Here is a 24535-nt window from a genome sequence, read left to right as displayed (position 1 = left end):
ACTGCCAGTATTCTGCTGGGCATTAGTGGCAGCTAAATATCCGCTAAACATCTAATGCAGTGTCTGTGCTTCCAGTGTGAGTCGTAACCAAGAAGGGTATGTAGCCAATCAGCCACGGGCAGGTAGGAAAGTGCAGCCAATCAGCCAGAAGCAGGTAGGAAAGTGCAGCCAATCAGCCAGGAGCAGGTAGGAAAGTGCAGCCAATCAGCCAGGAGCAGGTAGGAAAGTGCAGCCAATCAGCCAGGAGCAGGTAGGAAAGTGCAGCCAATCAGCCAAGAGCAGGTAGGAAAGTGCAGCCAATCAACCAGGAGCAGGTAGGAAAGTGCAGCCAATCAACCAGGAGCAGGTAGGAAAGTGCAGCCAATCAGCCAGGAGCAGGTAGGAAAGTGCAGCCAATCAGCCAAGAGCAGGTAGGAAAGTGCAGCCAATCAACCAGAAGCAGGTAGGAAAGTGCAGCCAATCAGCCAGGAGCAGGTAGGAAAGTGCAGCCAATCAGCCAAGAGCAGGTAGGAAAGTGCAGCCAATCAACCAGGAGCAGGTAGGAAAGTGCAGCCAATCAGCCAGGAGCAGGTAGGAAAGTGCAGCCACCTACCCCTGCCCTGCCCAGCGCCTCTTTATTGGGCCTCACAGTTGGGCCCAGCGAATGGGAACCAGCGCTTTCATGTCACTGCCCATGTACTAAGGAATCTGTGCCCACGGGACTTACCCCAGTCTTGCCACTCCTCCCATACGGGCAGATACCAGCTCATCTCCTCTAACTGCCCCTAGTGAGTGTGTGATAGGGACCTAGATTGTAAGCTCACTGGGGCAGGGACTGATGGGAATGGGATAGGGACCTTAGATTGTAAGCTCACTGGGGCAGGGGCTGATGGGAATGTGATAGGGACCTTAGATTGTAAACTCACTGGGGCAGGGACTGATGGGAATGTGATAGGGACCTTAGATTGTAAGCTCACTGGGGCAGGGATTGATGGGAATGTGATAGGGACCTTAGATTGTAAGCTCACTGGGGCAGGGGCTGATGGGAATGGGATAGGGACCTTAGATTGTAAGCTCACTGGGGCAGGGGCTGATGGGAATGTGATAGGGACCTTAGATTGTAAGCTCACTGGGGCAGGGGCTGATGGGAATGTGATAGGGACCTTAGATTGTAAGCTCACTGGGGCAGGGACTGATGGGAATGGGATAGGGGCCTTAGACTGTAAGCTCACTGGGGCAGGGGCTGATGGGAATGGGATAGGGACCTTAGATTGTAAGCTCACTGGGGCAGGGGCTGATGGGAATGGGATAGGGACCTTAGATTGTAAGCTCACTGGGGCAGGGACTGATGGGAATGGGATAGGAACCTTAGATTGTAAGCTCACTGGGGCAGGGGCTGATGGGAATGGGATAGGGACCTTAGATTGTAAGCTCACTGGGGCAGGGACTGATGGGAATGGGATAGGAACCTTAGATTGTAAACTCACTGGGGCAGGGACTGATGGGAATGGGATAGGGACCTTAGATTGTAAGCTCACTGGGGCAGGGGCTGATGGGAATGTGATAGGGACCTTAGATTGTAAGCTCACTGGCGTAGGGACTGATGGGAATGTGATAGGGACCTTAGATTGTAAGCTCACTGGGGCAGGGGCTGATGGGAATGTGATAGGGACCTTAGATTGTAAGCTCACTGGCGTAGGGACTGATGGGAATGTGATAGGGACCTTAGATTGTAAGCTCACTGGGGCAGGGACTGGTGGGAATGTGATAGGGACCTTAGATTGTAAGCTCACTGGGGCAGGGACTGATGGGAATGGGATAGGGACCTTAGATTGTAAGCTCACTGGGGCAGGGGCTGATGGGAATGGGATAGGGACCTTAGATTGTAAGCTCACTGGGGCAGGGGCTGATGGGAATGTGATAGGGACCTTAGATTGTAAGCTCACTGGGGCAGGGGCTGATGGGAATGGGATAGGGACCTTAGATTGTAAGCTCACTGGGGCAGGGGCTGATGGGAATGGGATAGGGACCTTAGATTGTAAGCTCACTGGGGCAGGGACTGATGGGAATGTGATAGGGACCTTAGATTGTAAGCTCACTGGGGCAGGGACTGATGGGAATGGGATAGGGGCCTTAGACTGTAAGCTCACTGGGGCAGGGGCTGATGGGAATGGGATAGGGACCTTAGATTGTAAGCTCACTGGGGCAGGGGCTGATGGGAATGGGATAGGGACCTTAGATTGTAAGCTCACTGGGGCAGGGACTGATGGGAATGGGATAGGAACCTTAGATTGTAAGCTCACTGGGGCAGGGGCTGATGGGAATGGGATAGGGACCTTAGATTGTAAGCTCACTGGGGCAGGGACTGATGGGAATGGGATAGGAACCTTAGATTGTAAACTCACTGGGGCAGGGACTGATGGGAATGGGATAGGGACCTTAGATTGTAAGCTCACTGGGGCAGGGGCTGATGGGAATGTGATAGGGACCTTAGATTGTAAGCTCACTGGCGTAGGGACTGATGGGAATGTGATAGGGACCTTAGATTGTAAGCTCACTGGGGCAGGGGCTGATGGGAATGTGATAGGGACCTTAGATTGTAAGCTCACTGGCGTAGGGACTGATGGGAATGTGATAGGGACCTTAGATTGTAAGCTCACTGGGGCAGGGACTGGTGGGAATGTGATAGGGACCTTAGATTGTAAGCTCACTGGGGCAGGGACTGATGGGAATGGGATAGGGACCTTAGATTGTAAGCTCACTGGGGCAGGGGCTGATGGGAATGGGATAGGGACCTTAGATTGTAAGCTCACTGGGGCAGGGGCTGATGGGAATGTGATAGGGACCTTAGATTGTAAGCTCACTGGGGCAGGGGCTGATGGGAATGGGATAGGGACCTTAGATTGTAAGCTCACTGGGGCAGGGGCTGATGGGAATGGGATAGGGACCTTAGATTGTAAGCTCACTGGGGCAGGGACTGATGGGAATGTGATAGGGACCTTAGATTGTAAGCTCACTGGGGCAGGGACTGATGGGAATGTGATAGGGACCTTAGATTGTAAGCTCACTGGGGCAGGGACTGATGGGAATGGGATAGGGACCTTAGATTGTAAGCTCACTGGGGCAGGGACTGATGGGAATGGGATAGGGACCTTAGATTGTAAGCTCACTGGGGCAGGGACTGATGGGAATGTGATAGGGACCTTAGATTGTAAGCTCACTGGGGCAGGGGCTGATGGGAATGTGATAGGGACCTTAGATTGTAAGCTCACTGGGGCAGGGACTGATGGGAATGGGATAGGGACCTTAGATTGTAAGCTCACTGGGGCAGGGGCTGATGGGACTGATATATACTCTCTGTACAGCGCTGCAGAATATGTTGGCTCCATAGAAATTGTACAAATTGGATAAATAATAATCGGCTTTATTCTTAGCCACTGCTGATTGGTTCCTGGGGGGTGCCCTTAGCTAATTACCCCCCCTGAAAGGCAGCTCCTTCTATGTTAAGTGAATTGTTGCCTCCCCTATTAGGCCCCCATGCTGGGTCTCGCCAGAGGCTGCCGTTCCCTGATGCTCGCAGGGGGTCGGAGCGGCCGAGTCGGCTCCAATGAGTTTCATTATTTCCATGTTTCTGGTTTGGGTGATTTTCCTATTTTTGGAATTTTAATTGGCCAAACACTCGGCTAATGATGCAGCTCGTTAGGGTTCCTTCCCTGCGCGGCGCTACGTGGCCAGCAGAGGGCAGCCTTTTGCCTCCCAATCAGCAGCTCACTGACCGGCTCTCCCAAGTAATTGATTAGCTAATTTCCCCTTTATGTGAGGGAAAGCAGATATGGAGTAATTTGCAGCAATAACGCGCTAATGCAGGGCCCCCGTATGGGCGGGAAAGGGCAGCCATAAGCCGCACACCCACCCCGGGTCCATTCCCCGCCGCAGATAAAGCGCTAATATATAATTATCCTTGCAAATTGGATTGTTTTAAATAACCAAAACGCTCGAGCAGGGGAAGAAGCATTTCCATTTCCCCCGAGTTACTATTGCGGCGTAATTGCCGCGCTCAATCAGTTTCCCCGGCATTAGAAATTCCATCACAATCAACATTAAACTTTATTCATTGTGATGGCTAAAAGGCCCCCCCCCCCCCCCACCCTCGCCGAGTTCCAGTTTAACTGGCAGAATTAATCAGGGAGACCATTTCCAACATTTACCCGTCGCCGAGCGCGGCCGATACGGTGAGAGGACTAATAAAAAGAGTAAATTGAATTACTAACGACGGCGGGCTCGCTACAAACCTGCCCGATTGCCCCGTGGCCTTGGAGCCGAGGGAAGGGTACAGGGGGGGGATAATTCATAATGTTTTATTTTGCGCTGGCGGAGATTTTTTTTTAATGTCGGGGCGGCGGCATAATAATAGCCGTGATCTCCGTTATGGCGAATGTGACACTAACAGCAGCTTTGTTTATGCGCCAGAATCTTATTAGAGATAAATCACCCTTTATCCCTATAGAGGTGCAACCTAACAGCGCCCTCTGGTGGTTAAACTGACATGAAATGACGATGTCACAATTGCACTTCCTGCAATGAAGTAAATCAATAGGGGGCGGGGCCTCTGCTGTTTGTTGGGGACAGACATTTCCGTCGGTCTGTGAGGCGCTGTCGTAGCTCCGGTCCGGCTGTTCCCGCTGCTCGGGGTGATGCCACAATTACTCCCCTGTATACAGAACCTGTAGGAGTCAGTTCACCTGAGGACACAGCGCTTATTGGGTTTATATATGGGATTATTGCTGCTGGGTGTTTAGTTACAAATAAGGGGCTACACGTTGGGGCACACAAATATTGAGCATTACTGCCCCTATCTTTGCCCTACTGCCCCCCCTCTTTTGCTTTACTCATTGACTTTTGCTCTGCTGTAACTTACACCCCCTCATTATTCCTTCTGGGCAACAGATATAAAGTGTTATCATCCCTGTCTTTGTCTACTGTCCTGTCTTCCATCTTGCCCTACTGTCTCCATCTTGCCCTACTGTCTCCATCTTGCCCTACTGTCTCCATCTTGCCCTACTGTCTCCATCTTGCCCTACTGTCTCCATCTTGCCCTACTGTCTCCATCTTGCCCTTCTGTCTCCATCTTGCCCTACTGTCTCCATCTTGCCCTACTGTCTCCATCTTGCCCTACTGTCTCCATCTTGCCCTACTGTCTCCATCTTGCCCTACTGTCTCCATCTTGCCCTACTGTCTCCATCTTGTCCTACTGTCTCCATCTTGCCCTGCTGTCTCCATCTTGCCCTGCTGTCTCCATCTTGCCCTGCTGTCTCCATCTTGCCCTGCTGTCTCCATCTTGCCCTGCTGTCTCCATCTTGCCCTGCTGTCTCCATCTTGCCCTGCTGTCTCCATCTTGCCCTGCTGTCTCCATCTTGCCCTGCTGTCTCCATCTTGCCCTGCTGTCTCCATCTTGCCCTGCTGTCTCCATCTTGCCCTGCTGTCCCCATCTTGCCCTACTGTCCCCATCTTGCCCTACTGTCTCCATCTTGCCCTACTGTCTCCATCTTGTCCTACTGTCCCCATCTTGCCCTACTGTCCCCATCTTGCCCTACTGTCTCCATCTTGCCCTACTGTCTCCATCTTGCCCTACTGTCTTGCCCTACGCCGTTTCTCTCTTGCCTACAGTTCCCACTTGCCCAACTGTGCTCTGGTTGCTAGGGGCACTGCTATAGTAAAGTGAGACCCTGCTGCTGGGAAGGCTAATGTGCTTGCTGGGGACCTCCAGTTGCTACCCTGGGGGTGGGGGGGGTTAATGCCATTACTGGTCAGGTTGCCTACAGGCCACAGCCATGCCCCCCCCCCCCCCATATAAATCATTTAGTTCTCACATCTCAGAAGGAGCCTCTCAGTGACACGCTGTGCCCCCTTCTGCGCAGAGATGGGTGAAAGTTCATATATGTGCCCCCCCTGGCGCTCTGTGGATCTGCTGTGCCCCGGGGGAGAGGGGCACTTCCAAATGTTTTGCCCCAGTGCCAAGGAATCCCACTGTAAAGGCTAAAGGGGCCTTTGGGGCAAATGCAGATATCAGGGGTCTCATCAGCCTGGAAGGGGTTAATAGAGCTGGAGGGCCCCCCCTGCTGAGCTTCCATACACACTCTATAAGGTGCGGGAGATTTAGTGCCCCAGGGAATGTGATCCCCTGGCAGAGCTGTCAGTGTGCTAACTCGATAGCCCGAGGCTTGTGGCCCCCCAGCGGCCCCCCGACACCTGTTCAGCTCCTCCTAATAAGGATTCCTCGGGCACCAATGGGCGCTCGGATTTTCTCAGGGTATGAACGTAAGAACAGTACTATATAAATGATTCCCTTGTTCCCATATACTAAGTACAGTCGAGCAGGAACAGCCCTGTTTGTAGCCAGAGAGCGTGAATTGGGCACAGTGCTCTATACTGATACATTAGCATTCATACACAGGTACGGGCCTGTTACCCACAATGCTCGGGGCCGGGGGTTTCTGGATTTTGGATCTCCGAATGTAATCATTTAAACTAATTAAACCCAATAGGGCTGTTCTGCCCCCAATAAGGGGTAATTATATCTTAGTTGGGATCAAGTACAGGTACTGTTTTATTATTACAGAGAAAAAGGAATCATTTAACCATTAAATAAACCCAATAGGGCTGTTCTGCCCCAATAAGGGGTAATTATATCTTAGTTGGGATCAAGTACAGGTACTGTTTTATTATTACAGAGAAAAGGGAAGACTTTCTTTAATTCAGAACTTTCTGGATAATGGATCCCATACCTGTAAACACTGGGCTTTATACCCTGTATATGTGTGTGTGTATGTGTATGTACCCGTGTACGTGCCATTTGGCCAAATGTTCTGCATGTTGGACATTGTATCCCCCGTGACAGGCGCTTCCCCCCCCCCCCCGGATATTTCCCAGCATGCAGTGCTCTAGTGAACGCAAGGCCAATGCCTCCGGCCCAGATCATTCCCCCCCAGGTCAGGGGATCATTCAGTAGCCGTGGCCCAGGATTCCTCTGTGTGACCCCCTGCCCAGATTTATTTCCTTGCTTCTCCCCTTACCAGTGGGGGTATCACTTTCCTGGCTTCCCCCCTTCTATTGTATCATGAGTAATTGCTCCTGTCAAGCCCCCCCCAGCCCGGAGGGGTGGGGTTATATATAGATCCGTATACTCACAAACACATACATTGGTACCCCCCCACTGCGCAGAGAAACCCCCGCCATTTCCGCAGGCTAGGGTGGGCTTTTGCCTTTGGAGCCGAATCTTCCATTTTTATTAGTCTGACAATAGGAGGCCAGGAGCAGCCTTTAATTTCTGCAGTAAGTAATGGCTGGAGCCTAATGGGCAGTTGGTTAGTGCTGTTACTTATCAGTGGCCAATGGGAAGAGCTATTGCTACTCATGCCGGGCAGATAGTTACTATAGCGCCACCCAGTGGGGGTCAGGGAGCTGGGCTATTTCTACTCATGCCGGGCAGATAGTTACTATAGCGCCACCCAGTGGGGGTCAGGGAGCAGGGCTATTTCTACTCATGCCGGGCAAATAGTTACTATAGCGCTACCCAGTGGGGGTCAGGGAGCAGAGCTATTTCTACTCATGCCGGGCAGATAGTTACTATAGCGCCACCCAGTGGGGGTCAGGGAGCAGGGCTATTTCTACTCATGCCGGGCAGATAGTTACTATAGCGCTACCCAGTGGGGGTCAGGGAGCAGAGCTGTTTCTACTCATGCCGGGCAGATAGTTACTATAGCGCCACCCAGTGGGGGTCAGGGAGCAGAGCTGTTTCTACTCATGCCGGGCAGATAGTTACTATAGCGCCACCCAGTGGGGGTCAGGGAGCAGAGCTGTTTCTACTCATGCCGGGCAGATAGTTACTATAGCGCCACCCAGTGGGGGTCAGGGAGCAGAGCTGTTTCTACTCATGCCGGGCAGATAGTTACTATAGCGCCACCCAGTGGGGGTCAGAGCTATTTCTACTCATGCCGGGCAGATAGTTACTATAGCGCCACCCAGGGGTGCTCGGGGTGAATTTGCCCCGGTTCCAGTGACGCGGGGGCCCCGCACTAACGCTTCTCAGTGACCCGGCTGTGATTACGGAGTGACAGGCACATACAATACAGGAAAGTGATCTGCGACGTGTGAAGTATAAATAAGCCGTTTTTATGACGCTTCTACCCTCCGTGCAGCAGCAGCGATGGGGCGAGCGACTGTCACCACTTGCCTTTACGAGTCGGGCAGGGACGGGCACCTCTCACCTCTGCCACCGACACTGGATCTATTTTTTTTCTAAACTTGATCTGCTTGTTTGCTAACTCCTACCCCCTTCCCGGGGGGGGGGGGGGGGGACCTCACATAATCAGGTATAGCTTGTGCTGCCAGCGCACTTGGCTTATTAGCACCCATGCCCACCCTGAGCTCTACCCTATTCCCCTGATCAGCTGATCTCTAACCTATAGATGTTCTACTGCTTTCCATTCCCAATAAATAATATAGTTCAGTACCAGTGATCTTTGTTATTATCTCTTAATACAGCTATGGGATCTGTTATCCAGAAATACCGTTTGCCAGAAAGTTCTGAATTACGGGAAGGCCATCTCCCATTATAAACAAATAATTCTAATTTGTAAAAATGATTCCCTTTTTCTCTGTAATAATAAAACAGTACCTGTACTTGATCCCAACTAAGATATAATTACCCCTTATTGGGGCAGAACAGCCCTATTGGGTTTATTTAATGGTTAAATGATTCCCTTTTCTCTGTAATAATAAAACAGTACCTGTACTTGATCCCAACTAAGATATAATTACCCCTTATTGGGGGCAGAACAGCCCTATTGGGTTTATTTCATGGTTAAATGATTCCCTTTTCTCTGTAATAATAAAACAGTACCTGTACTTGATCCCAACTAAGATATAATTACCCCTTATTGGGGGCAGAACAGCCCTATTGGGTTTATTTAATGGTTAAATGATTCCCTTTTCTCTGTAATAATAAAACAGTACCTGTACTTGATCCCAACTAAGATATAATTACCCCTTATTGGGGCAGAACAGCCCTATTGGGTTTATTTAATGGTTAAATGATTCCCTTTTCTCTGTAATAATAAAACAGTACCTGTACTTGATCCCAACTAAGATATAATTACCCCTTATTGGGGCAGAACAGCCCTATTGGGTTTATTTAATGGTTAAATGATTCCCTTTTCTCTGTAATAATAAAACAGTACCTGTACTTGATCCCAACTAAGATATAATTACCCCTTATTGGGGCAGAACAGCCCTGTTGGGTTTATTTAATGTTGAAAGTGTTTTTTAGTAGACTTAAAGTATGGAGATCCTAATAATGGAAAGACCCCTTATCCAGAAACTCCAGGTCCTTAGCATTCTGGATAACAGACCATATGGATATTTATTAGAGATGAATCAAATCCACAATTTTAGGATCTGGCTGAAGCCCAAGTAGCTTATTTGCACCCCATGATCTCTGCCTTTGTACTCACTTTATTAAAGTGATAGAAACGCCGGTTTTTATTTCCCCTTTAATTGCACGTTTGCCTTGTTCTCAGCTCTCGCCCGGCGCACACTCCCCACTTGTGCCAGGGTATAAATTACCTGTCTGCAGCAGGGCTGTTTTTCTTCTCGGGATGCCAGGGTATATTTATCTCCGGGGTAATTAAAGCCCGAGCGAGGCATTCCGTGCTCCTCTTACACTTGATGGCTTCACTCACTGGGCTCTCTGACAGGTGGATGAGGAAATCGCAGCAGCGAGTTACAGTCTGACGTGGGATGGAGCCCCGGTATTGCCAGCAGGGGGCACTAACCTACTATGAATATGGAGAAAGCAGCTAATAACATAAATGTTCCCTGAGCACTACCAGGGTAATGGACAAAAGAGCCCCCCTATATACCAAGCCCCTCTGTTATCTGCTCACAATATTTAGGGTCATAGGGACAGAATGCTCTGTTATACAGATAGCTAGAATCTCAGCCATAAAGCAGGGCAGGACTGCTGCTTACAATGGGGGGATCAGATAGGATCTGTGCCACTGTGACAGAATGCTCTGTTATACAGATAGCTAGAATCTCAGCCATAAAGCAGGGCAGGACTGCTGCTTACAATGGGGGGATCAGATAGGATCTGTGCCACTGTGACAGAATGCTCTGTTATACAGATAGCTAGAATCTCAGCCATAAAGCAGGGCAGGACTGCTGCTTACAATGGGGGGGGGGGGGGGGGGGGGGGGATCAGATAGGATCTGTGCCACTGTGACAGAATGCTCTGTTATACAGATAGCTAGAATCTCAGCCATAAAGCAGGGCAGGACTGCTGCTTACAATGGGGGGATCAGATAGGATCTGTGCCACTGTGACAGAATGCTCTGTTATACAGATAGCTAGAATCTCAGCCATAAAGCAGGGCAGGACTGCTGCTTACAATGGGGGGGGGGATCAGATAGGATCTGTGCCACTGTGACAGAATGCTCTGTTATACAGATAGCTAGAATCTCAGCCATAAAGCAGGGCAGGGCTGCTGCTTACAATGGGGGGATCAGATAGGATCTGTGCCACTGTGACAGAATGCTCTGTTATACAGATAGCTAGAATCTCAGCCATAAAGCAGGGCAGGACTGCTGCTTACAATGGGGGGGGGGTTAATAATATAAAGCCACACAGTAGGAAGGATTATGGTCGGTTACAGTAACTATTTGGCGTATAATGGACACGCGGCTGATAAGCGCGGCGGATGCTTCTCATTCCCAGGGCTGCCGCGTGTCACTGGCCGTATGTAATAGCCGCGGGATCGTTCCGGCCGCGTCGCTGGGATGGGGTTTAACCCTTTGTCACCAGGCGGGAATGCCCTCTGTTCATTCCTGAGCCAGACTCATAGAAGCGGGGGCCGCCCTGCGCGGATCATTAGCAGATTCTCCTTAGTGCAGTTGGTCGGGGGGGCAGATTCTGCTCATTCCTCATTGTATTCTCATGCCCAAGAGCGAGACAGGTGGGGCCCTGCGCTTGGATCCTAAATCATTCAGCGCCTGTCCATAGCAACAGCCAATATTTCCCCTCAAACAGCTTTATTGGCCTCGACTTGTGGATGGGACCTGTCATTGCCTTCCTGCCGCAGCCTGCAGTGCTCGGTGATTTGGCCACATTAACGGGGTGGGCCACCTTTGACTTTTATTATTAATTAGAGAGTCATATTCTGAAACCATTTGCAATTGGTCTTCATTTTTTATTATTTGTTGTTTTTTTTATTATTAAAGTTTTATCTGGTTGCTAGAATCCAAATTACCTTAGCAACCAGGGAGTGGTTTGAATGAGAGACAGGTATATGAATAGGGGAGGGGCTGAATAGAAAGATAAGGAATAAAAAGTAACAATAACAATAAAACTGGAGCCTCACAGAGCAATAGGGTTTGGCTGCCGGGGTCAGTGACTCCCATTTGAAAGCTGCAAAGAGTCAGAAGGGACAGAAGAAGATATAAATAATGAAGACCAATTGAAAAGTTGCTTAGAATTGGCCAATCTATATTGTACAAAAAGTTAACTACCCCTATGAGCAGCTGCCCCTAGTGGCCGACTCTTGCTTCTCAGTAGAATCCTATGGAGCTGGCTCTCGGACTGAACCCCAGGGCCTCTATCAGGGGGTGGAAAGGGGGTACAGATGTGTCGGGCCCTGTTAAAAAAAATCTTCTTTCGTAAGGGGGCCCGGTCTGCGTCGCCAAAGTTACGCAAATCGTGTAAGTTACACACAAAGTTAAGCAATTTACGTAACTGTTGCAGAAACTGCTTAGAAAACAACGTAAGAGCAGGGGCAGGCAGTCGGGAAGGGGTTAAACTTAACGTAAACCCCACTGACCCCCAATAAAGTGAATGAATTATTAGCACATTAATCAATGGAACTCTGTATATGCTTATTATAGCTGTTTATATTGCGCGCACAAGGGGCGGGGCCTAAATGTGGGTAGTGCGTTTGTGTTCATGGGGGGGCCCCATATAAATAACCAGTACGGGGCCCCAGTTTCTGCTCAGAGGTCTCTTTCTGGACCTGAGTGCTTGCGTTACTGTTGGGGGACTCTCAGTGCCCCCGACAAGGCAATAAAGGCGTTACTGTTCCTTTAACCCCCCCCCCTTGTGCTGCTGTTGGGGGGCCGTTCTGCTGGTACCGCCGTGTCTGGTTCAGTGGGTGCAGCTGCCGGTGCTGTGACTGTAACGGGGCCTGACAGAGTAATTCTCATACTTACACCTCCGAGTAACGTGTTCCCTGGCAGGTGTGAGCAGCGCAACGGCACGTGCTGAAGGCTGTGTGAGTGTGAGCGCTCTCCCTCACTCACTCACGTACTCACCTGTCCCCCCCTGATATATAACTATAATATTCTTGTTATTGTGCTTTCCTACGTCGAATTTGGTTGCTTGTAAATGTTTCCTTAAACACACAGACCCTTCCACTAACTCCTAGTCTCAATCTAATATCCTTATCATTTACAGGTGGGGGTACAGTATCCCTTATAATACATGAGTGATACTCAGAGTTCCCTGTATAACTCAGCCTGCAGCCTTGTGCCTTTATATGGGGGGCACAGAACCCCTCAGTGACTGCTAATATCCTTATCATTTACAGTAGGGGGTACATTATCCCTTATAATACATGAGTGATACTCAGAGTTCCCTGTATAACTCAGCCTGCAGCCTTGTGCCTTTATATGGGGGGCACAGAACCCCTCAGTGACTGCTAATATCCTTATCATTTACAGTAGGGGGTACATTATCCCTTATAATACATGAGTGATACTCAGAGTTCCCTGTATAACTCAGCCTGCAGCCTTGTGCCTTTATATGGGGGGCACAGAACCCCTCAGTGACTGCTAATATCCTTATCATTTACAGTAGGGGGTACATTATCCGTTATAATACATGAGTGATACTCAGAGTTCCCTGTATAACTCAGCCTGCAGCCTTGTGCCTTTATATGGGGGGCACAGAACCCCTCAGTGACTGCTAATATCCTTATCATTTACAGTAGGGGGTACATTATCCCTTATAATACATGAGTGATACTCAGAGTTCCCTGTATAACTCAGCCTGCAGCCTTGTGCCTTTATATGGGCACAGAACCCCTCAGTGACTGCTAATATCCTTATCATTTACAGTAGGGGGTACATTATCCCTTATAATACATGAGTGATACTCAGAGTTCCCTGTATAACTCAGCCTGCAGCCTTGTGCCTTTATATGGGCACAGAACCCCTCAGTGACTGCTAATATCCTTATCATTTACAGTAGGGGGTAAATATTTTCTTTCTGCGCTAAGGGGGTACCTAAGAAGCTCTGTTGGAGGGGAAAGCCTTAATATTTTTGCCCAGGGGATTAGAATGCTGCAGGAGGAGTGTGACCTACAGATGGGAGGAAGCCGATAGGCCGGGGGATTAGGGTAGAGGCTATGGCTTGTTTAGGCTCAGTCAGTCAGTTAAACTGGCTGGGGGCTCACATAGCAGAGAGTATTTAAATGCTATAAAGGCTGAGAGCTATAAATCAGCAAGTGAGAAGGGGGGGTCATGGCTTGGTATCTCCCGCCCCCCCCATGCTGCTAGGGGTATGTGGGACATCCTATGTGGGACGCAGTGTGCAGCTTGGGTTACCGGGCTCAGTATAAGCACAGAGGGGCCCAGTGTAACTACCAGGAGGGGGGGGTTTAGAAAGTGATCAGGTTGCTAGGGGGTTCTGGCCTTAGCGAGCGAGTATGGCTCTATCTCTATTCCATGCGGGTACGGGTCGCAACGGGGCTGTTCAACTCGGTTAACCGTTACTATGATAATATATTATAGTAGGGTAATATTCCGAGGCAATTTGCAATTGGTCTTCGTTTTTTATTATTTGTAGTTTTTTCAATTATTTCGATAATTGTTCAGCAGCTCTGCAGTTTGGAGTTATAACCGCTATCTGGTTGCTAGGGTCCAAATTACCTTAGCAACCAGGGAGTGGCTTGAATGGGAGGTATACGGATAGGAGACGGGGCTGAATAGAGAAAGATGTAGGGATGCACCGAAGCCTCGATTTTCAGATTCGGCCGATTCTGCGCATCCCTAGTGTATATAGTCGGCACGTGTTGGGTTAATCGGCCCCTGCCCCCCCAACACCCCCTCATTCCTTCTCCCATTCATGTCAATGGGCGCTATGAAGGCTGAGTGATGACAATGACCAATTAAGCGGCCAAGTCAGGGAGGGGCAGCTGGGACCCCAGGGCCCCAATGGTAATCCTATTCCTCTCCTGTTCTGCCCTGTGGGGTGCGAAGGTCAGGCAGCCCCCCCCCCCCCCCCGGGAGGGTTAATTTAGGAAATGCCAGTACAATAAACAGGGGGGGCAGTTGTCTGTAGGGACAGGCGCTAATGCCCGGCCATCTCTCAGCGCATTAGGTAAGGGGGATATATATGATGGACACATACACAGTAGCGCTGTATATCTGTAATGTTGCTCTGCCAGGAGGGGGCCCTCAGGCTCTTGCAATGTATCCTACTGGCACTGGCTCTACCTGCCGGCAGCCCCCCAGCAAATCCATCATTTTTTTGCCAGAAAGAGATTCTGCAGATGGTTCTGTTTCCCCCTGAAGAATTGGAGTGCAAGTGCTGCGGCTCAGGGAAGGGGCCGTGCTGGGAGCAGTGACCAGCAGGGGGAGCTGCTCGCTCGTCTATAAGCCGGGGGAGTATGAGGAGCTGGAGTCATTCGAGGCTCTTTCTGAATATCGAGGCTGCTTATTTGGGAGTTTGAGTGTAGTTGCCCTATGACCTATGACCCTCAGTCCTGCCCCATGGGAGGAATAACTGCGGGGCAAGTGACTGGCACGGTGGTACCAACATTTACACTTACACTGGAACATTTACACTTCCTATAAAAACCTATTTACCCACTTGGGTTACAGGGGCACAGTTACACCCACCATTACCCTATTCACTGCCCTGGGGGTGGCACTCTATTCGCTGCCCTGGGGGTGGCACTCTATTCGCTGCCCTAGGGGTGGCACTCTATTCGCTGCCCTGGGGGTGGCACTCTATTCGCTGCCCTGGGGGTGGCACTCTATTCGCTGCCCTAGGGGTGGCACACTATTCGCTGCCCTGGGGGTGGCACACTATTCGCTGCCCTGGGGGTGGCACACTATTCGCTGCCCTGGGGGTGGCACTCTATTCCCTGCCCTGGGGGTGGCACTCTATTCACTGCCCTGGGGGTGGCACTCTATTCACTGCCCTGAGGGTGGCACTCTATTCGCTGCCCTGGGGGTGGCACTCTATTCACTGCCCGGGGGAGCACCCAATGTTCCGGAGTTAGGCCAGGGTGGCTCAGACTGTGGGTGTCGGTGGCTGTAGTAGAATAGAGCTTGCCCAATGGTAACCGGATTTTTGGGTTGGGTCCTGTTTGCCGCTGGTGAATACATGCCCACTGTGCCCACCTTGCCGGGTTGCCGGCGTCGCTGCTGATGTTCATGAGATTTACAGTGTGTGACGAGTGTTGGCAAATCCATCAGTCTGTTCCGGCCCCTCGTGTGCACAGCTTCATAGACTTCTGTGCGTTCCTTTTTGGAAATCCCCATGACTGCGTATTCTGTAGGCTGAATAAGCCAACCTGGGAAACAAATGATATAGTTACAGCAAAACGGGGGGCACAATAAACAGACAGTGGGGGTACCCTCCTTATAGCTACTGCACTTATACCCCCAGTGCGGGCCAATCAGATCAGAGAGCTGGGTGGGGCTCCTGATTGCTGCACTGTTGACATTATTATCCAGTTGTTCATTTCCCAGGGGCCACAGTGAGATACAGTACTGACACAGATGCAAATATGGGCCCCAAGCTGCACTTCTCTGCCTGGTAATATAATCCCCGCCGGGCAGATCTTGCCCCTCGTGCCTCCGGCTTGGGTTGCACTCGGCACAGTTCCCTCGAGTTGCTAAAACAAGGTCTTTGCTGAAAGAGTGTTCCTAGGGTTACGTAAGCGACCAACTGCCTGGCCGTGTCTTTCCTCAGGCCGAGCCCATTCTCTTTCCTGCAGGGCATTGTGGGAACCTCCAGAATCTCTTGTCATCTCTTGTCTGTAGCACCAACTCTAGAACCCAGCCCTGCCCCCCATTGTAAGCAGCAGTCCTGCCCTGCTTTATGGCTGAGATTCTAGCTATCTGTATAACAGAGCATTCTGTCACAGTGGCACAGATCCTATCTGATCCCCCCATTGTAAGCAGCAGTCCTGCCCTGCTTTATGGCTGAGATTCTAGCTATCTGTATAACAGAGCATTCTGTCACAGTGGCACAGATCCTATCTGATCCCCCCCATTGTAAGCAGCAGTCCTGCCCTGCTTTATGGCTGAGATTCTAGCTATCTGTATAACAGAGCATTCTGTCACAGTGGCACAGATCCTATCTGATCCCCCCATTGTAAGCAGCAGTCCTGCCCTGCTTTATGGCTGAGATTCTAGCTATCTGTATAACAGAGCATTCTGTCACAGTGGCACAGATCCTATCTGATCCCCCCCCATTGTAAGCAGCAGTCCCGCCCTGCTTTATGGCTGAGATTCTAGCTATCTGTATAACAGAGCATTCTGTCACAGTGGCACAGATCCTATCTGATCCCCCCCCCCATTGTAAGCAGCAGTCCTGCCCTGCTTTATGGCTGAGATTCTAGCTATCTGTATAACAGAGCATTCTGTCACAGTGGCACAGATCCTATCTGATCCCCCCATTGTAAGCAGCAGTCCTGCCCTGCTTTATGGCTGAGATTCTAGCTATCTGTATAACAGAGCATTCTGTCACAGTGGCACAGATCCTATCTGATCCCCCCCCCATTGTAAGCAGCAGTCCTGCCCTGCTTTATGGCTGAGATTCTAGCTATCGGTATAACAGTGTGACAGAACAACCTTGCTTGCTGACCTTTCTGGGCATCATTTGTACTGGGAATGGTGTTTGGGGGTCAGTGGGAGACTGGGATTTACCTGCAGCGGTTCCGTTAGGAATGCACCAAATCCACTATTTTAGGATTCGGCTGAACCCCAAATCAACAATATAAAAACCAGTTGCAACTATGGCCCAGAGCCTGAGGTTCCATGACCTTGTCCCACGGGCCCCTTTTTCCCCCCAAACTTGTCCCCATTCCCCGTGCCGCACTGAGACTCCAGTGTTTGTGCTGCAGGGGTTGTGGGTTCCGGCGCCGGCGCCCCGCCGTGCTGTCAATACAGAGATTTATTACCCGGCGCGTGGGGAATGAGAAACACCGTGCCAGCCAGACTTTCAATTACTTGTCAAACTCCGGGGGGGGTCTCGCTCACAAGTTCCCCCTCTGTCGCCCCGCGGCCTGACGCCGTCGGTAATTGCTGGATGGAAGCGCCGCGCCTTACGCCGTGCTGTCAATCAGCGATTAGCTAACGAGCCACTTGTCGCAAGCAGATACTGACTCTTCATTCATATTCATGGGAGGTCGGGTCCCCTCGCTTGGCGTCGGCCGGCTAAGCCCATAGCGGCGAGTGTAGAAGCGCCGGTGGGTACCGACCCCCAAATGGGACAAACTAGTTACTAGGGACGTGCCGAATCCAGGATTTGGTTCAAGATTCAGCCTTTTTCACCAGGATTAAAAAAATTTACTTTTTGTCAAATAAACATGGAAGTTGAAAAGTTCTCCTTAATCCATTGTTATTCTTCAGGGTTCGGCCCCTACAATTGTGGATTTGGTGCATTCAGGATGTTTACATGCCACACCGGCAAGCATTATGCCCTTTATGCCATCGGCTGATACCCCAGTGCATCTTATCCTGCAGGCCTAGTAGGGGCCCAGCAATGCCATACAGTCCAGTTGGGGTTAAATCCATTGCCCCTTATCCTGCTGGGCACAGTGCTGGTAAGGCAGTCGTGGCATCAACTACTCTTGCTTTGGCCTCTGCTTCAAGACAGGAATCTCTGCCAGTCTGGATAGTTCCGAGCACAGGCTGGGAATCTCTGCCACTCCTGATGGTTCTACGTACAGACTGGGAATCTCTGCCACTCCTAATGGGTCTATACACAGACTGGGATTCTCCTTCACTCCTGATGGTTCCGGCTCTGCCACTCCTGATGGTTTCCGGCTCTGCCACTTCTGATGGTTCCGGCTCTGCCACTCCTGATGGTTCCGGCTCTGCCACTCCTGATGGTTCCGGCTCTGCCACTCCTGATGGTTCCGGCTCTGCCACTCCTGATGGTTTCCGGCTCTGCCACTTCTGATGGTTCCGGCTCTGCCACTCCTGATGGTTCCGGCTCTGCCACTCCTGATGGTTCCGGCTCTGCCACTCCTGATGGTTCCGGCTCTGCCACTCCTGATGGTTCCGGCTCTGCCACTCCTGATGGTTCCGGCTCTGCCACTCCTGATGGTTCTATGCACAGACCAGAAATCTCGCCACTCCAGAAGGTTCTATGCACAGCCCGGGAATTTCTGCCACTCCTGATGGTTCCAGCACTGGTTCTGTGCACAGGCTGGGAAACTCTGCCACTCCTGATGGTTCTAGCTCTGGTTCTGTGCACAGGCCCGGAATCTCTGCCATTCCAGACGGTTCTACGTACAGACCGGGAATCTCTGCCACTCCTGATGAGCCACTTTCATTGGTTTAAGGGCAAGTCCTGTATAAAGAGCACAGTGCAAGGTTGGAGCCGGAAGAGGCGAATCTCCCTGAGCTCGGTGGGCAGCACCCGTTCCCCCCGGCAGAGACTGATAGCCCCCCAGGCACAATGCGTTTGTGCTGTCAGCGCTGCCGTCGGGCAGGTTAAGCGCCAGGCGGGGATAGATGGCCCCTGTACAATAATTATACAAGCCGTGCCTGGTGTTGCTTGAGTGAGTTTAGAGCGACTGGGATCTCAATCTTCCCCCTAATAGGCCCCTGACAGTCGGCGGCAGCAGCTCGGGGCCCCCCCTGCGCCTGACAGCATTGTCATTAAACACCAGGTAGCGGGGAGCGCCGGCGAGCAGGGTTCCTCACAGCCCCGGCAGCACCGAGTTTTTGACAGCGGTTATTTGTCACCGGCGGCCTACCCAGACGTGTCACCCCGCCATCCGGACGGCTGCTTAAAGTGACTTATTGCCCCTGTCTGAGGCTCGCCATTGTGATTTGATAATCGGTAAATGTTTGTCAAAGATGAATTCGCTCTGCGATTCAGCGGCCGCGACGCCAAATGAAAAGCCCATTTGGATTAAAGGACTCCGGCTGCACGCAAGAAAGGAGTGAAAAATGGAATCCGCCCCCGAAGACGAGTGTTACGGGGCCCCCGGGGGGCTCTGTGTGTGTGTGGGGGGGGGTCAGGCCTAGGCCTACTAAGCTGTGCTAAATGCACCCGGGGGGGAAGCAAAGAGCAACCCTGATTTGATCCGTAGGATAAAAAGATAGAATGGCACAGGGGGTAACTGCCAGGGGGCAGGTAACAAAAAGCAATCATTTACCCCCCTATTGCGCCAGGTGTAATGGTCTGGTCCCCACTGCACTCATGGGCCAGGAAACTACCATTTAGTGCAGTGAAGGGGGGAATTGAACCGGGAATTATGCCTTTTGCCATAATGTTTATATACAGAATAAATGTTAACCCCTACCTTCCCATACACCTGCAGCAGGTCTCTCTGGTCCATGGCTGCAAAGGTGAATATACTCCTCCCTGCCCACATATCCCAGCTGTCTGACTGGGATTGCCCTGGAATTAATTGCCCCAGGGTGAGGTAAGGCCTGGGGTACTGATCTGTGTGTGTGTGGTGCCCTTGTACCCCAGGAGCAGCAAGCAACTTCTACCCTTCTACTGTGAGACCCATATACAGCTATGGGGATCCATTATCCATAAACTCTGAAATACGGAAAAGCCCGTCTCCCATAGACTCCATTATAAGCAAATAATTCTAAATTTTAAAAATGATTTTACTTTTTCTCTCTTATAATAAAATGGAGATCCAAATTACGGAAACCCAAGGTCCCAAGCATTCTGGATAACAGGTCCCATACCTGTATATAAATTGGGAAGTGGGTGGGGCCTGTTACACCTTTAAAGGCGGTGTCCCTGGACATTAGAATTAACCCTTTAGTACAATGTAGAAGGCATTGGATGTATTCAACTTGGGGGGCTCAGCTAAAGCTAAGCATTCTGGGAGTTTATCGGCAGCTGGAGAGCCGCCATTGCTTATGTTCCTTTTCAGCCTCCCTCCTCTCATCCACCCCTGCTGTGAGGCTGCCCCCTGTATTTACTACATGATATAAAGTAGCATTTCCTTCAGTTCCCTTTCAGTCTCCCCTTTATTGTCTATTCAGTTCAAGCCTTTATAGGCGTAGTTCACCTTTAAATTCGATTTTAAAATGATGTAGACATTGATATTCTGAGACAATTTGCAGTTGGTCTTTATTTTTTAATTGTTTTTTTCAGTTATTAAGCTTTTTGTCCAGCAGCTCTCCATTTGTTATTTTAGCAGCGCTCTGGTTGCTAGGGTCTTATTTACCCTAGCAACCAGGCAGTGGATTAAACGAGAGATGGGAATATGAATAGGAGAGGGGGCTGAATAGGAAGATAAGGAATAAAAAGTAACAATAATAATAAAACCGGAGCCTCACAGAGCAATAGGGTTTGGCTGCCGGGGTCAGTGACCCCCATTTGGAAAAGGAAAAAGAGTCAGAAGAAAAAAGCAAAAAAAAAAAAAAAAAACTATAAATAATGAAGACCAATTGCAAAGTTGCTAGGAGCCCTTTGTTGGAGCCCATGGAATCTTCAGATCGGTCGATGTTGGTCGAGCTGGCAGCCTGAGCCGGCAGTTGCAGAGTACGAGGCTGAACGCTCTGCTTCCCTGATTGGCTGTGCCCCTCATGCAGAGTAAAGTGCCCACTCAGCACTGCAGGGACCATCGGGCGCTGATACATTCCGCTCATATCCCCCCGCCCCACATAGAACGCCAGCAGTTTTCTCTCTGCCCCATCCCTCCGTCCCCCTTCCACGGCGGCAGTAAAGTTTTTAATTAGGAAAGCTAATGAGATCGATTAGTCATTAGTGCTGACCCCTGGCCTTGTACTCCGGCAGTGCGAATAACCCGCGTGTGCCGCGCTGATAACCGCCGGTGCGCCGTTTGGCGTAACTCTGCCTACGTACGGGGAAATATCCCACTCCCAGAAGGGATAATGAAAGGGATTTATGCAGCATCCCGGCTAAATAACGTGATTATCTGCCCAGAGCACTCCAGCCACAGGCCTGCAAGGAAAGCTCCCTGTCTTAATAGCAGATATCCTTACTGCTGCATGCTGGGATATCAGCTGTTCTGTTAGCAGCACCCCTATTCAGTCAGGGAGCTGCCATAGTGTTTCCCTTAGACAGTACAGTATGGGGTACAGCTTATTGTGTGCCCAGAACATTCCTTCTCTGTATATTTGTATTTATACATATGGGTAGGGGGTGCCATAGTGTTTCCCTTAGACAGTACAGTATGGGGGTACAGCTTATTGTGTGCCCAGAACATTCCTTCTCTGTATATTTGTATTTATACATATGGGTAGGGGGTGCCATAGTGTTTCCCTTAGACAGTACAGTATGGGGGTACAGCTTATTGTGTGCCCAGAACATTCCTTCTCTGTATATTTGTATTTATACATATGGGTAGGAGGTGCCATAGTGTTTCCCTTAGACAGTACAGTATGGGGGTACAGCTTATTGTGTGCCCAGAACATTCCTTCTCTGTATATTTGTATTTATACATATGGGTAGGGGGTGCCATAGTGTTTCCCTTAGACAGTACAGTATGGGGGTACAGCTTATTGTGTGCCCAGAACATTCCTTCTCTGTATATTTGTATTTATACATATGGGTAGGGGGTGCCATAGTTTTTCCCTTAGACAGTACAGTATGGGGGTACAGCTTATTGTGTGCCCAGAACATTCCTTCTCTGTATATTTGTATTTATACATATGGGTGGGAGGTGCCATAGTGTTTCCCTTAGACAGTACAGTATGGGGGTACAGCTTATTGTGTGCCCAGAACATTCCTTCTCTGTATATTTGTATTTATACATATGGGTAGGGGGTGCCATAGTGTTTCCCTTAGACAGTACAGTGTGGGGGTACAGCTTATTGTGTGCCCAGAACATTCCTTCTCTGTATATTTGTATTTATACATATGGGTAGGAGGTGCCATAGTGTTTCCCTTAGACAGTACAGTATGGGGGTACAGCTTATTGTGTGCCCAGAACATTCTTTCTCTGTATATTTGTATTTATACATATTGTTGTTCATTGTGCGTCCCTGCTGGGTATCTCATTGTGGCACCTTTCCTGCACAGGGCCCCCCACCACTGCCATGAGGAGCCCACCTTCAAGCCGTGTAATAAAGACTCGATACAGGATTGTGAAGAAAAATGTTTCTGCTCTGCATCCGGCGTCTCCATTCTCCCCATTCAGCCCTTCTCTGTCCTGGAGGAGTCGGTAAGTTGTTTTTTTTACCCACAGCCCAACAGTATGTGGCCATATTTAAATGTTTCCCTTTTCTCTGTAATAATAAAACAGTACCTGTACTTGATCCCAACTAAGATATAATTACCCCTTATTGGGGCAGAACAGCCCTATTGGGTTTATTTCATGGTTAAATGATTCCCTTTTCTCTGTAATAATAAAACAGTACCTGTACTTGATCCCAACTAAGATATAATTACCCCTTATTGGGGGCAGAACAGCCCTATTGGGTTTATTTAATGGTTAAATGATTCCCTTTTCTCTGTAATAATAAAACAGTACCTGTACTTGATCCCAACTAAGATATAATTACCCCTTATTGGGGGCAGAACAGCCCTATTGGGTTTATTTCATGGTTAAATGATTCCCTTTTCTCTGTAATAATAAAACAGTACCTGTACTTGATCCCAACTAAGATATAATTACCCCTTATTGGGGGCAGAACAGCCCTATTGGGTTTATTTCATGGTTAAATGATTCCCTTTTCTCTGTAATAATAAAACAGTACCTGTACTTGATCCCAACTAAGATATAATTACCCCTTATTGGGGCAGAACAGCCCTATTGGGTTTATTTAATGGTTAAATGATTCCCTTTTCTCTGTAATAATAAAACAGTACCTGTACTTGATCCCAACTAAGATATAATTACCCCTTATTGGGGCAGAACAGCCCTATTGGGTTTATTTCATGGTTAAATGATTCCCTTTTCTCTGTAATAATAAAACAGTACCTGTACTTGATCCCAACTAAGATATAATTACCCCTTATTGGGGGCAGAACAGCCCTATTGGGTTTATTTCATGGTTAGAGGTTTAAGTAAACTTTTAGTATGTTATAGTGTCCCATTCCTATCAACTTTGCAATTGGTCTTCATTATTTATTTTTTATTATTTTTTAATTATTTGCCTTCTTCTGACTCTTTGCAGCTTTCAAATGGGGGTCAGTGACCCCGGCAGCCAAACCCTATTGCTCTGTAAGGCTCCAGTTTTATTGTTATTGTTACTTTTTATTCCTTCTCTTTCTGTTTAGGCCCCTCCCCTATTCATATTCCCAACTCTTGGTCAAACCACAGCCTGGTTGCTAAGACACATTGCACTATAGGAACCAGTTTTAAAAATACCAGACTCAATATCAATGTCTTCATCATACTAAAGGTTAATTTAAAGGGGAACTAACCCTTTACCCCGCCCATTGCTATTAGTCAGGATATTGGGGAAAGAAACCAATCAGCATTTAGGTTTCCTGGCCTAGTGCAGCTAGAATAAGAATGAGAGCTATTGGTTGCTGTGGGCATAGCCAGTGTGTATGTTGCTGAATATCCTTCCCAGCCCCCCGTGTTGCCCCTATTGCACCCCCCATTGTGCCTCCCATTCAATGCCCCCGTGTCCTTTGCCATCAGAGCTGCCAGAGCTCCCAGATATATTCCCCCCGTTTCTCACCCAAACGAGCCCAGGGGTTTCGCTCTTCCCCTCGCAGGAAATAGATAAAAGAATATTTTAAATTAATTTTACGAGGCTTTTTTGTAATATTTTTGTTTTAAATAGATTTATAAGCAGCCCGGGAGCCATTTGTGCAGATTTATGAAGATAATTTTCACTCAGTGGATAAGGTTGGATTTACACCTGCTATTTCCATATTAATTCCGCAGCCTAAGTGGATCTCATTTTCTTCCGTTCCCCTATCTAGCGAGCTCGGCCTTTCCTAATGCAATTTCCCCCTCCGTAAATCACCGCGATCAGGAGTCACGATCAAGTTAAATTAACTTAAATTAATTTACTTAATAAGAGTTGCAGATCATTGTGAACGAGCCGGAGATTTATTGATGCCTCTCTGCCCTGCTAGTCTGGGCTTAGCTGTATAGAGATATGGGTGGGTGCTGTAGGTACTGGAGGGTGCTGCTCGTAGGCCCCGGAAGGGTTATGTAGGGTGGGGGTGCTGCTCATAGGAGCTTCTGCTCGAAGGATGAGGGTGCTGCTCATAGAAGCTTCTGCTCGTAGGCCCGGGAAGGGTTATGTAGGGTGAGGGTGCTGCTCATAGGAGCTTCTGCTCGTAGGCCCGGGAAGGGTTATGTAGGGTG

At 49.4% G+C, this 24535-nt stretch overlaps 1 protein-coding gene across 2 annotated transcripts in view; it reads left to right on the top strand.

Annotated features, from left to right (window-relative positions):
- The window catches only part of zc3h3 (zinc finger CCCH-type containing 3), a 102601-nt gene that overhangs the window by 6653 nt on the left and 71413 nt on the right, over nt 1-24535 (top strand). For both annotated transcript variants that reach the window (NM_001044484.3, XM_018094683.2), the window contains exon 4: nt 22288-22429. In NM_001044484.3, coding sequence (NP_001037949.3) covers nt 22288-22429 — 142 coding nt within the window. The remainder of the gene's footprint in view (nt 1-22287; nt 22430-24535) is intronic.

The sequence above is a fragment of the Xenopus tropicalis genome, chromosome 6 (assembly GCF_000004195.4).
Source record: "Xenopus tropicalis strain Nigerian chromosome 6, UCB_Xtro_10.0, whole genome shotgun sequence".
Classification (NCBI taxonomy): Eukaryota; Metazoa; Chordata; class Amphibia; order Anura; family Pipidae; genus Xenopus; species Xenopus tropicalis.
Note: the sequence above shows the minus strand (reverse complement) of the source record. Positions and strands in the feature narration are given on the sequence as shown.